Source organism: Platalea leucorodia, assembly GCF_965183815.1.
Source record: "Platalea leucorodia genome assembly, chromosome: 3".
Taxonomy (NCBI): domain Eukaryota; kingdom Metazoa; phylum Chordata; class Aves; order Pelecaniformes; family Threskiornithidae; genus Platalea; species Platalea leucorodia.
The window spans coordinates 92,983,430-92,999,892 of NC_138825.1; the positions used below are offsets into that span (position 1 = coordinate 92,983,430).

A 16,463-nucleotide genomic window follows, 5' to 3' on the forward strand; every position below is an offset into this window, starting at 1 on the left:
GTGGAGAGACAGAGAGGGACAAAGAATGATGGAGATGACAGAGGAGGAAACTATTTTTATTTTTGATGAGTGCAATTTCTGACTTCTGAAAACACTCATAATGATTTTTGGCCCAGATGGCGGGTCTTTAGAGTCTGATCATGCAGGCTGGCATTTCTTTGGTATAATCCCATTACAGTTATAATTCAATTAATAGCTGCTATAATGCTGAACTCCAAAGGAATAAATAGCCAGACACAGTATCATTGCTTATAGCTCCAAGCCTCTTTCAGCCAGTGAATAGTAAAGCTCTTTCTGGTCCTCTGAAATTCTGAACTTCTGTATTACAATAGTGCTTCGTCTAACACGTTTTTTGCTGCTTTGTGCCTCTGTGGTGGTACCCCGGCTTCTTTTTTCATACTTAAATCAGTCTCTCACCTCTGTCTTTAAACATATTGGACAATATTTATTGATAGTCCTCCCCCCAGGTTTATTATTGGACATGGGTTTGCATTCCTTTAGTTGGAAATACCCTGGGAAGGAAGAATTTAACCAAAACAGAAAATCAGCAGTACTGCATTAGTCCAAAAGCTTATTTAGCTAGACAGAGCCTGCAGCAGATGCTTAGGGGAAGATTATTTTAAGTGGGTAAACACACAGTAATGTTTTCTTCAGCGTCTGTTCCCAGTTTTTGGCAATAGGTGGGTATTTCTTTCTGAACCAGGGCCTGTAGCCACATCTTTGTGTTTAATAGACCGTGGCGGAGTTTTCTTCTATTTATTCTTCTAATTGCTTTTTGAACTCATTTATACTGTTGTTTCCACAGCATCAGGGGGCAGTGAATTCAGTTGTGGGCTCTGGGAAAAATGCTCTTTTGTTTGATACCTTTTATGCAATACCTTCATTGGTTACAGCCTCTTTCTTGTATCTTGACAAATACTGAATAGTCATCCCCAGTTCATTTGTCCGTGCCGCTCAGGAGTCTGCAGACCCCTACAACATGCCTCTTCAGCCATCCCTTTCCAAGCTGAAATGTCAAAGTGTATTTAAGATACACTTCCACACTTTCGGAGAGAAGCTGCCATTCCCATTTAAGCCCTCTGACTTAAGAAAATTTGCATTCGTCATACGGATCTGTTTGGGATTGCACGTGCGTGCCCTCTCTCTCCCCACATATATAATGTACTCTAGATACTTTACTGTACAGTGTTTTCCTACATACTAGAGGCAACTGCTCATTTTTCAAAAAGTCTTGAATTAATTCATTTACAAACTCCTTTGTCTCTCAGAGGCTTGGAAAACTTTTTTTAAGAGTTCCTCATTCTTTTTTACTAGATGTCTGTCTCTACTGTGATGATGCACTGAACTGTGGCAGACAAAATTTTTTTGTTTTGTTTTCATCTGGATAAAAAGTGGCTTCTTTCTTCACTTCATCCTCCCTGATTTGGAATGTAAGGAAAATAGTTCAACCATAAGATTTACTTTATCCTATGCTTTCCTTTGTTTTTTAGGGTTCCTAGTCAGATGAACAGGGAACTTCTAACAAGCCCAAATGTGCCTTTTCCTCCCTAACGCCCTGAAAAAAAATAGAAGTTGTGTATTCACCATCTGTTTTGCAAATGACTACTTTGCAAACACATTTCAATACCCCTAGTCAGAAAAAACAAGTTGTGACCATTTACCCAGTAACCCTAGAAGAAACCAACATTGATATAATTTTGAGTGTTTAAGTTCATAAAATCAAAGAAGACAAACTGATACAAAACTGCTTTCTTAGCTCACTGGTTTCAGTATTTTTCTTAGCTCTCCTCATGCAAGATGCTCTGTACGATGTACTAATGCAGTGCCAAACTACAAAGGGGAAAATAATCCTAAAGTTCCTAGCTCTCACCTGTTGCTATAACAAATTTGCAGTTACTCTTTTCGTGTTTGAAAACATTTAACACTTCTTCCAGTTTGAATTTATAGAGTTATCTTCAGTACTGCAGGTGAAGTTAATTTTAAGGTGCACACACAGTACTTTTAAAGGTTCAGCCTTCAAGAGCTGTGGTGTCTTCCTGCATATGTCAGTCCAAAACCAGAGACTGTGGTTTCAGGATGGATCATCATGATTTTTGAATCCCATGAATCCCATGGATTAAGGGGTGTTATGGTTGTGTTGATTTACACTGACATACACTCTAGAGTAGCTAGAGATTTATATTCCCCTGATCCAAGTCCTATTCTGAGTCTGCAACAGTTTTGATGTAGAAAAAATTAGACCTTCATCCAAAGAAAGACACAGGCATCTGAAGGAGAAGTTGGGAAGTTTTTGAGGACTTAACCAAAACGATCAATGAAAAAAGGCGCCGGTCAGTGACTGTCTCCACTGGCACCTGAACTTGCTGGACCCAAATGTTTTGGAGGCGCTTTGTGTTCTGCCTGCTGCAGAAGCCCAGGGCTGGCCAGCTGAGCAACTGGCCTCATCACACCAGCGCTACCACCCAGACTGTCCAGTCCCACAGGGGTCTCCATGGCAGGAGCTTTGGTGCATCCTGGATCCCACTGCCGATGTGATGGAGACTGTTAGACCAGTTGGACTGAATTCAGCATTTAACACAGAACCATTGCCACTTTGGATAAAAAAAAAAAAAAAAAAGAACCAAACCCTAAGCTGGTAACTGCCTTTTATGTGATAGCCTATGGATTTGGGTAATTACCATAGAAGTGGAAAAACTGGGTTTTGGTCATCTTTAGCTTGATTAGAGTCAAACTCCCAGAAAAATACTCGGACTACCCTAGCAGACCTAGCAGATAGTTTTTTTTATTACAGATGGACCACAGCACAACCAAAAATTCAAGACTATGAGACCAGAGGATATGCAGACCAAAATGAGCCTGAAACTGTAGCCTGTTTGTTAGTCTTGCCTTAGCACATTAGCCCAAGTCTCTGTTCCCAGGACAGTTCATATAGTTTACATTAAAAACCTCACAGAACAAAAACAAATATTCTTTGGGAAAAAAAAAAAAAAAACAACTGTGGTGCCTATATCCTGTTTTTTGATTTAGATCTTACATTTGGCTGTGGGATTGCTGGTGAATTTGGATTTTCTTTGGCTACCAGGATGGGTGTCACTCCTATAATCACTTCATCCCTGTGCTCCCCACCTCCTACAAGGCTGGCATCCAGTGCTGGCTGTATACGCTGCCAGGGTACACAGTGAAACCGGTGACATGCAAATCTGCAGGGAGCAGAGGGAATCCCGGCTGCAGCAGAGCCAGCGTCGTGGCACGGCACCAACCATGCAGAGCGTCCTGTGGCTGAGGCAGCAAGGCACAGCTGAAAGGCCGTTGGGTGCCAGAGCTAACTGGGCACACGTTAAAGCATCTATAAGGCTACTTTAATTTGGGTAGCATTTAGTTTGAGATCGGCATCTAAATTTAGCTCTTTGTAGGTGTTCCGTATATGCTCTAAGGTTCTGTTAGAGTTACTAGAGATCCAGGGGTCAGCTCACTTACCCGTATAGAGATGCATGGTGCTGTCTGCGTGCCCTATGGCAGTTGAGACACGTGCATGAGGCTGGTAGGTGTAACACAGACCTGTACCTTTCTGCAGTGGAAGTTGATGGGATACCTCAGATGGCACAAGATGCCTCAGTGCGGGCAACTGAGTCAGACCCTAGTCATCAGTGCCCTTGTCAGCACTGAGCCCTGTATGCTGGCTCTGCGGGGACTGCAGGGTGATTCAGCTGAGATGCTGCTAGCTTCAGTGTGAGCTGAATTGCCCACTGGGCTCCACTGACTGTATTGCCTAGATCTCAAGTCCTACCCTTTCAGGATTCAGTTGCCTAAACATACTTCTTTAGTGTCATTTTAAGTGCTGTCAAGTAGCCTACCTAACTTCCAGCTGCTTTATGAGAGGCTGCAGGTCTCCTTGGGTCCTCTGTCTTATCTACCAACCCTGTGCAGATGGCTTGAGTAGCCCAGGGCATCTCACATTGCACTAGATACCTGTGTCAACCACTGAACTGAACCATTTCTGTCCAGGGCAAGCTGGTCCCTGATCTGATTGAGAATAAGTGCTGAAAAAGCACCTTTGTTACGAAAATCTTCCAAAAGGAGACGTGTGCATGAAAGCACTCTTTTCGTGTATCTATAAAATGCACTAAGCAGGATCTGTTATAAACCACTAAAACATCCTAAATGTTCTGTACATTCAGATTGCTTTTCTTCCTTGAATGGGACTGTCCAACCTTAGTGCAACCTCAGTGTCTGCAGTGAGCGCTGATTATTGACCTAACCAGCCTAGCGGCTGCATGTATTTATCTCCCTCTCAGTAATGTATTTACTAACCTCGCTCTGGCCCCCTGTGCTGTTCCAGCACCGTGTACTGCCCGTCCAGAGCCAGCCAGCGTCACTCTGCGTCCCGCGGGGCCACGTCTCAGGCGCTCCGTGCGTAAAAGTTGGTTTCTGGTTAGAGCCGCATTCCTGTGTCAACCAGAAGACAGCAGCCTACAGACAAACAGGGCTGGAGGGAATTGCTTAGAGTTTGGTTCTTGGAAGAAATGACCAAGAGGGAGACAGTCGTGTGGGTTCTCTGGCACAGATACTACAGACGCGTACCGGAGAGCGTCCTCTGCTTGCTTACCCCGTCACTCTGGCCAAAGGGGACTGCTTGCTGAAGAGCCACCTTTGTGCCATTTCACTTAGCAAACACAAAATGCTTTTGCAGCTGTATGTGAAGCAGGCATTAGCTTCCATATGATCAACATGTCAGTATGCTGTAAGGTAGGCAACTAAGAAATTTAAAGCAAGTTAGAGTTCTTTACAAAGTGCTTTTGACTGATTTAGGCTTGAAATGATTAACTAGAAAGCACCCAAATCCTTAGTTAATAATTTACATGTGAATAAAGCTGAAGAAATGCCTGAGATTCCAGCTACTTCATTTGATTGCCTCATGTTTACACACTGTGGAGCTCTTTCAGGGAGTACAAGATGTTTGTCATTTGGGTTCCCTGGGATGTTGACATATTTTCCAAGGCTGATGGAATGCATTTGCATGTTTTGCCCTACAGAATTGTATGGGCCTAACTTGTTTTGACATCTACATGTGAGTTCCATATTAGCCTTTAGACTGCTATTGTAAATGTTGCTTTTAGTTATTGAAAATGGCTTCCTTCCTGCCAGGCAGACAGCATTCAAGTTTTCCAATTGTGATTTTTTTTTTGTGTACACATGGGGTTTTCAACTGTTCTTAGAAGATTAAGGAACGTTTTTTCTTTGAATACTCAGGATGCAGACAGAAGGCTCTGATGCTACTGTCTGGAAATCCTTTGAGAGAGAAAAATGCTCCTTCATGGAGCATTTTTTAGGAGCATTTTTTAAGAGCATTTTTAAGTAAATGTGCAAATACATGTTGCAGTCGACGCAATCCCCTAATCCAACCTATTTCAGCAGTTTATTTTGCTTACGTGTCATAAGTTACAGAATTTATTCATTTAGCAGACAGTTCTAGCTAGGATTCCAGGATCTTATGAAAAGTGTTCTCTTTTGTGAGATCAAAGTCTTCGTCCATTATCTGAACAGAAAAAAGTCACATATGAAATTCTGCTGAGACACTGAAGTTGCCACTGTTAACATTTGTGTCTGTATTGCACACTGCGGAAAACAAAACACATTTGCCTTTCAAAATTGTCATGGTTATAAGTATTTTCACTAGGTCCTGGTCCATAAGGGGTAGCTTCCAGTTTTGGCCTTGCAGAGCATGTGCAACATTATCTGGCCAGTGGAGACAGAAAATACCAGTTGGCCCTTGTGAATCTTTTTGTCCTATCCAAGTGCTCCTTGTGCATTTACACAGTGGGATTCAGTTGCCTAAACGTATGTACTGGTTGCCATTTTCAAAATATAGGATAGCCAGCCTGGCCTCCAGCTGGTGCTCAGCAGGGCACACGTGCCTGGTAGGCATCATGTTGGGTCTGCCAGCTCCATGCTTGGATCCTCAACCGGATTCCATCCAGAAGAAAAAAATCATTAAAAATTTCTCAAGGCCATATTTTTTTTTTTTTTATTCTGAAGTCCCCAAACTTGAGGATAAGTGTGCTTGGTAGGCTTGTTGTCCAGGGCAGCAGGCTGGCAGAGGTCGTAAAATGACTGTGTCCACACTGCCTTGAGGTATCCCTGGAAATCTGGGCTGCCTGCTTCACCCTCCCTCAAGTTGTGGCTAGGGCTTGGAGGGGCGAGCCCTCTCCCACATCCCTCCTCCCACAGCCACAGGAAAAGGAAAGCCAAATCGTTGCCCTGTCTCCCTCCCAGCCCTTCTCGCTTCCCTCTGCCCCTGCACTTCCCAGTGCAGAAATAAGTGGCCCCAGCATACTTCGGGAAGCAAAGTTCAGTTGCATCTCTACTGCTGAGAAATCTTGCCCCAGCTCTGAAAATAATGGCAGTTACTCAGGGTTCAGCATTAGCCTCATGTGGCTATAGTGTTTTGAGGGCCCGTGCTAGTCTCTGTGCAAGATGCTAATATTGTGCCTGTCTGACAGCTAAGCCAGTGTTTCGGTAGCCTCTAAGGCCATCCTGCAGTGTGTCATGCTGTGGAATTGGAGCTTTGCAGGGACAAACTCCATCCTCATGACATCTTGATCCAAAACACCAGACTTCAGCTCTGGGAAACTTGTTTGATCCCGACTTTGTACCTTGGTCCTGCACTAGCAGTATGTGCTACCGCCAGGTTCCAAATGCGAACATTAATTTGCTAATAGGCGTGATTTGGGACATTGTTTCTTGAGAGGTAAATGAAGAATCAATGAAAAATATAAGATGAGCATATATGAGAAGAAAAAGTCCTCCATTTGTGTAATTTCTCTCTGTGTCTCTCTTTTGCAGACAGGACAGGATGGGTCATCCCCGAGACCTACACCCACCCGCATTCCTGTGTCAAAAGGTATGAAAGCAGGAAAGCCAGTAGTGGCAGCCCCAGGAGCAGGAAATGTGACAAAATTCGAGCCTCGTGCCGAGACTCAGTCTATGAAAATAGAACTGAAGAAATCTTCAGCCAGCAGCTCTGCCTCCCTGGGCGGGGGTCAGGGCTGATGGCGGTGGCTCAGGGGGTATGTTCTGCAGGTTTTGCTGCTACCATGGAAGTCAGCCCCCTGTCTGTGTAGTTGCTCACGTTTGCCTGTACTAATGGAATCCTGCAGCTGTCACTTACAACAAACTAATAAGTGTGTGCACTGACTACTTAAGTAACAACATCCTTTTATTTTCTTACTGAAGTTAAAAAAGAAAAAGCCATCAAAAAGGCAGTTGTATGCCAGGAAGATTTTCAGGCTAGGAAGTGAGAATGGGGCAACTGCACTAGGTTATTAATCTAGCGCAGGATTTCTTAATGGTAGACTTGGTCACTTTTTAATAGATTGAAGGAAGTCTGGTCACTTTTACTAGATTGTCTTCCACCTTAACGGATCACTTTCCGCGTTCGCTACTGCATGGGGCACTTTCCTTCCTGCCTGTGATTACATTACTGAGATGCCGCGTTGCCGAGGGAAGCAATGCCAGGAGGCAGCGCGCTTGAGGTCCTGATTTAATGAAAGCCAGTACCTCAGGTGCAAGAGGGAGGAGAAGAGAGAAAGGATGGGCACTGTGTGACCAGCCTTCTCTCCAGGAGTCTCCCATCCAAATCAGCGTTTCTCAGTGGTGAGCTGCTTTCTCAAGGCGGTTACAAAATGCAAGGGAGCAGGGAGGTTGCACAATGTTCGGCAGCAGCAGTGCTAAGCAGCAGCTTATTTCTTCCAGAGGGGGTTAACACTTGTAGACAGTACTTGCAACCAGGTCCCTGACTTACACACACAGGGTTACTGCCAGCTCAGGGGTCAGATGAAGGCAAGTGAGCCAAAAGGTGTTTAGTCTTTAGAAAAAGCTAAAGAAATATTGATCTGGCTAAAATCAATACAGTCCATTTGTGCCTGCTCCAAAGACCACTAAAGGCTCTGAAGCAAGTCACTCCATTGACTTCACTAGGTTGTCCACTTTCCTGGTTGGATGAACTTGTGCTATATTTAAGCCTGAGCTGCCAAGCATCCTTACGTCTTAGAGGGGAAGTCAGCACAGACTGCTGGTGGCAGAAATTGCTATCCAAAGGCACAGCTCAGGTACAGACAGTGAAAGAGATGGTTTGGTATGGAAGTTACTTTCAGTTCTCAGTTGTTTGAAATGTTTTATCTTAAATACAGACCACCTCACAATACCATGGCGATTCATCGTTTTTCCTTCCCTCTTTGTGATTTCCTCATTTATATGTTTGCATTTTTAAGCATGTTTTAAGGAATTGTTCCAGCATGGAAATGGTGTGGATGCCAACGATTGTTATGAGTGTTTATTTAGTAACAGTAAAGTTATTAAAGTGATAAATTTCCACAGAAGAAAGTCACAAGCAAAAGAAATGGAGCCGAGCAGACTGATAAATGATGGTTTTAAAGCTTGTAGAATACCTCAACTACCACAGCAAGCTGTAAAGGTCCCAGTGGTTAGGAATAGCTTTCAGAAAGCAAGGCAGGAAGACCACCAATAAATAATAAATACAATTCACAGAAAAGAAAATGCACCAGTGGGTGAAATATCAAATGGCTTTCTGTCTGGGAGAAGAGATTTGATGGAAGAATCTGCCACAGAAGGTCAGCAAAATTATATTCAGTCCAAGCAATGTTTAGTCTTCGGTCTGCACTTTGCATTGCTCTCCAATTTAAGATCCAGATATGGCCATTATCCCAGCGTAAAGCTGGCATTTTATTATTCACATGAAGGGCATTTTGTCTGTGGTGTAAAAGCTGCTGCCACATCAGAAAAGAAGTAGCTTTCAATTTTTACACATGTAGCACCTGCAATACCTGTTAATTTTAAGGTTCTCGTTCCTATGACATCTGAAAATCAGATTCATATTAGTAGCATTTTTCATAACACTCAATTCCCAATATTTCAGATAAAACTTGGAAACTGGAATTAGCAAGCAATGTGAGTTACTATGCCAGAAATACATCAGATCCTCTCAACTAATTGTTACCACTTAAAAGCCTCAATTTGTCAATAAACTGTTTCCGAGATCTTACTGTTCTTATTGTAACATAGGCTTTTTAGCAGATGTTTGAAGAAAACACATTATTAAGAGCTTTTTGCTGGGTATTCACTCTAAATACTGGCACTGAAGCAAGTCTTCAGGTCAAAACAGTCATTTAAATAATATTGCAAACATGAGCCCCACGCTAATGTGGCTTGATACAGTGATGAACTACAGCTGCCGTAAGCCTTCCTTTTCAGATCCTTTCTTCAAAGAAACTTAGTTCCTTAGTTAACTGTTGCTGTACCCACGGCAATATTCTATGGGTGCCTGTGGTTGAAAAATTTGTTTGTGTTGCTTGAGATCTAAGAAACGAATTCACCTGACGAAACAAGCCAGCCTTACAGTACCTGAAATCCAGGACACACAGATTAGCACAACTGAAGCAGAACTGCGGGCACAAGCCGGGGATGACTCTTGTAAAGAATCAGTAGGATTTCATGAGATGGACTCGAGAAATTCCAGACAGGTCAGACCACGGATCCTGCTATTTTTCCCAGCACAACAAAAAGGAACTTTTGCTCCATAGCAGAAACCCAAAGAGTTGGAATCAGGCAACTGGTTTAACCATTAGCTAAAAATAGGTATTTAGTTGTATTAATAATTTTTAACATCTCTTTTAAGTGACTTGAGATTCTTGTTTCTTAAAGGTAGAAGAAGGGTAAGATGAAGATAAAAGAAAGCCTATAGTTCAGAAGTCTTAAAAGTTGAAGCGTAACTGTCTTTATTATATTGGAATTTCCTCTAAAGACAGTTATGTTTAGTGACTACAGTAAGATTCTCCATTCAGTCGGGTAGCTCCAGAAGGCAGTTTAGACAACCAAGTCTAAAGACAGTGCCTAAGCCCCAGAGGCATCCTGAAAATCTTCCTGAAGGTCTTCCACTGCCCTTGTCTGGTCAGTGTTTCAGTTGTGGCTTTACTAGCAATGCAGCCTCAGAACCTAATCGAGATCCATAATCTAGGTATTCTTGTATTTCCTCTAAGGGCTTTAAGTCAAGCCACAATTTCATGGTCACTTGAAGTCGGGATGTAACCCCACACTGGAGTCAAAAGCTGTAGTCTTATCTGTGTCACCTCCAGCCAAGAAAGTACTCACTTCCAAGAAAGTACTCACTTCCATGTGGTTGTCCCTTGAGCTGGCACAAGTGTTTGAACTTAACTGGGGAACTGATCTGAACTAAAAGGGATCTGGCAAAAAGCATAAAGGCTAGCTTTAACATAGCTTAGTTCCAGGCTCTCGGGACAGAAGAAGAACGAAGGCAAGCATAGGAAACCAGTGGCTGTTTTAAAGTGACTGGGGAGTCACGAATGCCTCCTAGTAGATCAAATACCACACAAATGTAGGGGTAGTGCTGCTTATTTTAAAAAGCTTTTGATTGAAAGCTTTTTCTTCAAAGGTAGGAGATGCGTCCCCCTTCTCACCAGTATCTGAGGAGACTCAAACACACATCAGCTCCAGCCAGGTTCGCCACTGGTGCTGACAGACAGTTGAGGGGGAAGACGGTGGCATTCTCATTCCCTCCTGTAAAGGCTGTGCTGTTCTGCACGGAGGGCTTCGGTATTCACTGAGCAGAAACGAGAGTGGTTGAGTGGTCAGGATATTGAACTAGGAGGAGGGAGGTCACCCGGATTCTGGTCCCTGTTCCAAAGGCTGCCTTTGAGCCTGGCCTTCTGTGAAAAGGAGGCTTATCAGATGAAGTGTCTGTGTTCATCCATCCCTCCATCTGTCCTTTGTTGATGAATAACATTGAACACATCAACCAATTTCAACTAAATCTGACAAAGCAATACGGGTCTTCAGAATAAGAAGTTCTTCCAGTTTAATGAAAAGGGCGACAGAGAAGACGAGCAAGACCTTAGCAGTGCCCCACTGCACGGAAGAATGTAGCATGAGCTCACCTTCGTACAACACCAAAGAATGAACACAAGACAGTGATGTCAGAAATACCACAAGGACAAGTTTTGTTCAGACCTCAGGTTTTACAATGCACTGAAGAATCAAACTCTGATACACCAATCCACAGGAAAATATTAGGGCCTTTATTTACAGGGCTTCTTGTGTATTCTACATTACTGGATTACAATGCAGAAACCAAGCCTTCTTCTGCCCAGGTGATCATCCAGAATGATTCATTTTCATGCTTTCTTTCTCCTACCTTTTTCTCTGTACTGATTTGTTTTTTAATGAAGTGGAACGGTTTCAGTAGCAAAATGCATTCAACTCCGTGTAATAATGATAGTTACAGTGCTTCATCATCAGGAACTGAGCTGGCTGAGAACCAATCTTTGTACTTGTGGTAGGATTCAATGTCAGCTGGAGAGGTGCTGTGTTCTGACTGACCCATATAAGCAGTCGTGACAACTCAAGCCCAGCAGTGGGAACATATGGCTTAGGACAGCAATAAGGTGGAGAGGGAAAATGCCAACCTATTCATGAGCAGCAGACATGGACTGGGAAGGTGCACCCTCAGGTCTCCAACTTTAAATCTATTTCCTAATAAGTTTTCCACTGTCTTCCCTAGATTAGATCCCATCACCTCAATTACTGTTACATATGAGTATTGCTAACGTAGTCATTGGCAGAGCAATACATTTGAGTAAGTGTGACTGAAAATGAGGGAGCACAGAACTTCAGCCCTAATGCCTGGGGGATTTCTCTCAGATTGGTAAACATGCTAAATAAATAATAGAAGAAAAACAGAGATTTTGATTTATTTTGCCCACCTTTTTTTCCTTTCGTGACACCCATTAGTGTGATTTTTCAAAGAACAAGTAACACTTTGTGACTCTTCTGAATATGCCCATAAAGTATGCATGTTACCATATTTAAACCTCAAACCACTTAGAGCACATAGTAATTGGCATCATCTGAGTAATCTCTAAAGTCACGTTAATATGTCAATTCATGCCAGTTGGGTGCCAAGTCGTATGTTACTGCCTGAAATGTGCTACACATGTTCTAAAACATGCTCAATATTTACAGGAACACTCAGTAATTCTGATGAGATGTGGAAGAGCATGTCTTTAAAGAGAGCAAGCTACTGTCCTGCTGGGTTTCAGGTGCTTGGCATAAGCTGCAACAGTCAGGACAATTTTCAGACCAATTATATGTTCCCATCACACATCAGTGGCCAATTTCATTGAGTGTCTTTGAAATCTGTAGTTTGCTGGCAGGAGTTTCTGTGAGCTCATCTTTCGAACTTGTTTTCATTTAGGGGAATGTTTTTCTCCCCTACGTCAGCGTGAGTTATCCTCTTTCCCTTAATTTTGCCTGAGCTCTCTCAGGCAAAACTATATGCAACATTTCTCATTATAGATGTTAACTTCACTTTGAATCTTACTCCCTACACACTGCTCTTAGTTTTTGGAAGATGCAATCAGGGTTCACTACTCTCAGATGCAGAGCTATCAGCTCTGAGAGTCAGGTATGAATCACTCAGGTATGAATGGTTCTTCACTTCTTTAAAAACTCTCTTCGGGATTTTAAAAATAGAAATACGGATGTATCATTCTCTTCTGTTGCTTGGGCGTGCGTCATCTGTGCTACATTTGTATTATATAGTGTTATTTGTTTGTATATATTGTAAGAAGAAATTAAACTTCACATGTTAAAATGTCAGTTGATGGGCTTCATTGTATGAACTGGTGTTTTTCCTAGGCCAGCTGCTAATGGTGTGTTTCCTGGAGAAGTTCTGATTTACATCACTGGGACTGAAAGCAGAATTAGCAGTTTTACATTAACTTTGTTTTCCTGTCATTAAAATAAATTGTTTTGTTTAAGTGAATTTATAGCTCCTTGAAATATTCACATCTATAACTCTAGAAAAATTTATGTAATCATATCCTACAGATATCATCATATTCCTACAGAGGGTGGTCCAACAGAACTCTGACAAAATCTGCCCTACTGTAATTTTAGCTTAATAACTGCTCAGACACCTCTTTTAGTAACTAGAGTCTGTGTGTATATGTATGTGTGTGTGTAATATATATATTTTTATATATATATAAAGCATTTCAAATACAAACAACTGACAGACAAACTAAGAGCATACGTGTGTGAGAAATGAATGAACAAATGAATACTAGTAGAGGAAATTATTTGATTTTTTTAAATTATTTCTCCTACTCTTTTCTGCATAATTGCTATACTTGGTCTGTAGGAGGAAGACTGATTCAGAAACCTACTGTAGTTTTGCTGTTCATTCAGTGACTGAGCCTTTACAAGGAGTATGATATTTTTCTGCTACCCATTCCATTTTTAGAATTTTGTATCTAAACTCTGTATTAATATATAACGTGCATAGTGAATATTAAGAAAAAAATAGTTTCATATAGAGTTCGTGTGACTCCCATTGAAGTTAATGGGAGAGTTTACCTGAGGTTACAATCTGATATGAAGTAAATGCAGCTTTTTACATCATATTCTGCAAGAGCTTGAAGTTAGAGAACAGCACTGGTTGTAAGGTAAAATCTTACTGTAGTTTACGGTTCTTTCACATTCATTGCTCAAATTTGGTAGAACTAGTATACATATCTTGTTGAAACTCACTTGTTATTGATATATTATATGGAAAAGAAAGGCTTTCTATTCGGGAAATTCTATTATTTCGTTTGCCTTAACATACTTTCTTGAATGTTGCCTCAGCCCTGCTTTTCTGATTCACCGTGTAGGAACAGCATCGCTGGAATCTGCCATCTAGTGGCAAAGCTCTGGCATTAAGAGTACACGGAAAACATTTTGATTTTTCTTTCTTCCTATAATGTAACTTAATGAAACATCTTGCAAACATTAGTTAGGAAGCAGACAAAGGCAGAAGTCAATAAAAATGTAAAAGGAAATAATGATATGATTAGTGTCATTTCTTGGGTCGTGTAAATTTTGAAAAATCTTCAGACTATTAAGAGAGGAAGCAATCTTAAGAAAAATAATTTCAATTAAGAAAATGAGTATTTCTGAAAATGTATTATTGTATGTTTCTAGTTAGCATTGGTACAGTTATATTATTTAAAATGCATAAAATACAACTTTCCAGAGAAAAACGTCATTGATAGCTAAATTCTTATATTAAAAAAGTTGCCTGTAAGAGCAGTGTATATCGATAGAAGAACAGAAGACCAGGTCATTAGTATTTCAGCAGAGCCCAGATACTAATCAGGATCAGGGATCTCCTACATTACACACAGGGCAAAGTTAAACCCAGCCTTTCAAAGACAATGCCAACACTTAGTTTTGCGTGCTGTGCCTGAAATTTATCCCCATTAAAGTCAGTAGCAAAATTCAAGCAGACTTGCTGAATAAAACCAGCATAGGTTTCTAAGCCAAATTTAAATAAAAAATGAGAAATGACCCCATACCTCTTCCCCATCCCCATTTCAGAATTGCTAGCAGATTTATGATGGATTTGCTTAGACAAGGTGCAAGAGGCCCAAGTTCAGGTTGTCTTCTACCTGATTCGGGTGTGGGACTGGAACCTTGGCGTCCCTGTGGTTTAATTCATTCAGCTGTTTTATTCTTTTTCCCTATGGATGACCAAATGATGGTCTTGACACTGAAGTGGAAGCCAAGGGCCTCTGAGCCCTAGCCTGGTACTAATTTGGTTTCCCTTTGTAGCATTAGCCAGGACAGTTTTTATCAACCAGTGATGTGAGAGTAAGCCTGTGAGACATTTCGAGAAGAAAAACACGTTGCACTGCCATTGTAATTGTTCTTTCAAGTAACTTGTCATTCATTTGCAGTTTCATAAAACCACCTGTTTTGCTATCTTCTCTTTTAGAGAGTGTCATCATTCACCAGTTACGCATGAACTCTAGATGAGTTACCGCCCCCACTACACGCGCTCTGTGTGCACTACCCTCCTTGCCAGTTGGATGGATCACTGCAGAAGCTCTCTACCATCAACACCAGGGTCACTTGTGCTACTGATTCTTCGTGGAAGTATTTATTGCTTCCATTAGATTTTATATATATATTTTTTTTTGGTAGAGCTTTAAGAATGAAGGGCCTTGCTGATATTTTGAAAGTACATAGAGAGAGAGAAGCAGTCTTTCTGCCAGCTGAATTTCACTTTCATTTGCAAAGCCTAAGGCACGTGCTTGATTTTGTTTGATGTTTGCCATATAATTTATTTTTATAATACACTTTGTAAAGTAACTGTCCCAAAGTTGCAATTCCTGTTGTCCATGGCGCATTTATTTGTAGAATACACTGTCAAATTCGCAATTTGCTATTTTTGTAATAGAGAGTATGTAAAGAAAGAAAAATTTAACTTCAACAATGTTTTTTGTTTAAATGGAAAAATATTCAGCGCATTTTTTTGCCACCATGAGATTCTGTGAGACTAAATACTCTGAAGACTGCTGTATGGAATTTGTACTATTGCGGAATATTTCTTGCACTGTGTGACGGTTTGGCATAATTTTAAGTGTTAAAGTCCAATGCCTTGAAATACAACCAGATTTACTCATTTTAAACAATGTAAGCCAGTTTTTAAAGCTGTGATTTTTTTTCTATATAATGTATGTTTTTACTTCTGCCTGTACCAAAAAAAGTTGATTTTCATTACACTGTAACTAATAAATTTTCACAACTATGCAAAGGTAATCAAGTGTTTGAATTTTAACTCTAATTTCTTAAGGTTGACAGTACTCACAATATGTATTTGTTTGTAGGGCCAGAATGTATGCCTTTGGAAGTTACCTTTTTCTGACTGGTATTTCACTGCGGTATCACAGTGATGTACACAGTACAACTGATTCAGATGTCAAGATGCAGAGAGGGATCTGTCACCGAGACCTTAATGACGTAATGGTTTCTAACCTTGCGCTTCCACTGCATTGGCAGAGCTGTTCGATTGGTACCATCAGCATATTTAGTCTGGGACTAACAGGACTGTATAAATGAGATGTCACACGCTCTGCCGTATGCTGAAGGGCGCATTTTACACTGGTGGCTGGAGCTTTTCAAATAGCATCCAGAGAGTTCCGTGGCAGCTATACTCAAAATGATTTTTGAATGAATTATATATAAAGCTGGATGCAACCCAGGCAGGGTCTTTTTTTCTTATACATTTCATAATAAATTATTTTTAATCTAAGTCATTGGCACATTGTTAAAATACTGCAGATTTTTTAATTGCAGAAGCTACTGGGAGAAGCTATTTTTTGGAAAGGAAAACGGTGTTGCTTGCAGGAGATAGGCTGTGGGACGCCAGGAGGAGTGCATTAACTCAGCGTCCCACAGAGATGAGTAGGCCAGTTCATTTCTGAAGCCGTAATAACGCACTGCTATGTAGTCAGTTTGATCTTCATGGTTTCGTTTGCTTGCCGGCCATGGGAGCTGTTTTTTTCTTCTAGATACGAGTTCTGCGGCAAATGCTGACATTGTAGAGA

The 16,463-nt window shown here is 41.3% G+C and overlaps 1 protein-coding gene across 2 annotated transcripts in view; it reads left to right on the forward strand.

The window, feature by feature from the left end:
* FILIP1 (filamin A interacting protein 1) overlaps positions 1–15,628 on the forward strand; it is a 115,709-nt gene extending 100,081 nt beyond the window's left edge. The window contains exons 6-7 of one of the 2 annotated variants that reach the window (XM_082306326.1): positions 6,844–7,067; positions 14,849–15,628. In XM_082306326.1, coding sequence (XP_082162452.1) covers positions 6,844–7,050 — 207 coding nt within the window. In that variant the 3' untranslated portion in view covers positions 7,051–7,067; positions 14,849–15,628. The remainder of the gene's footprint in view (positions 1–6,843; positions 7,068–14,848) is intronic. The other variant, XM_082306327.1, reaches the window with a different exon arrangement.
* Positions 15,629–16,463: the final 835 nt, after the last annotated feature.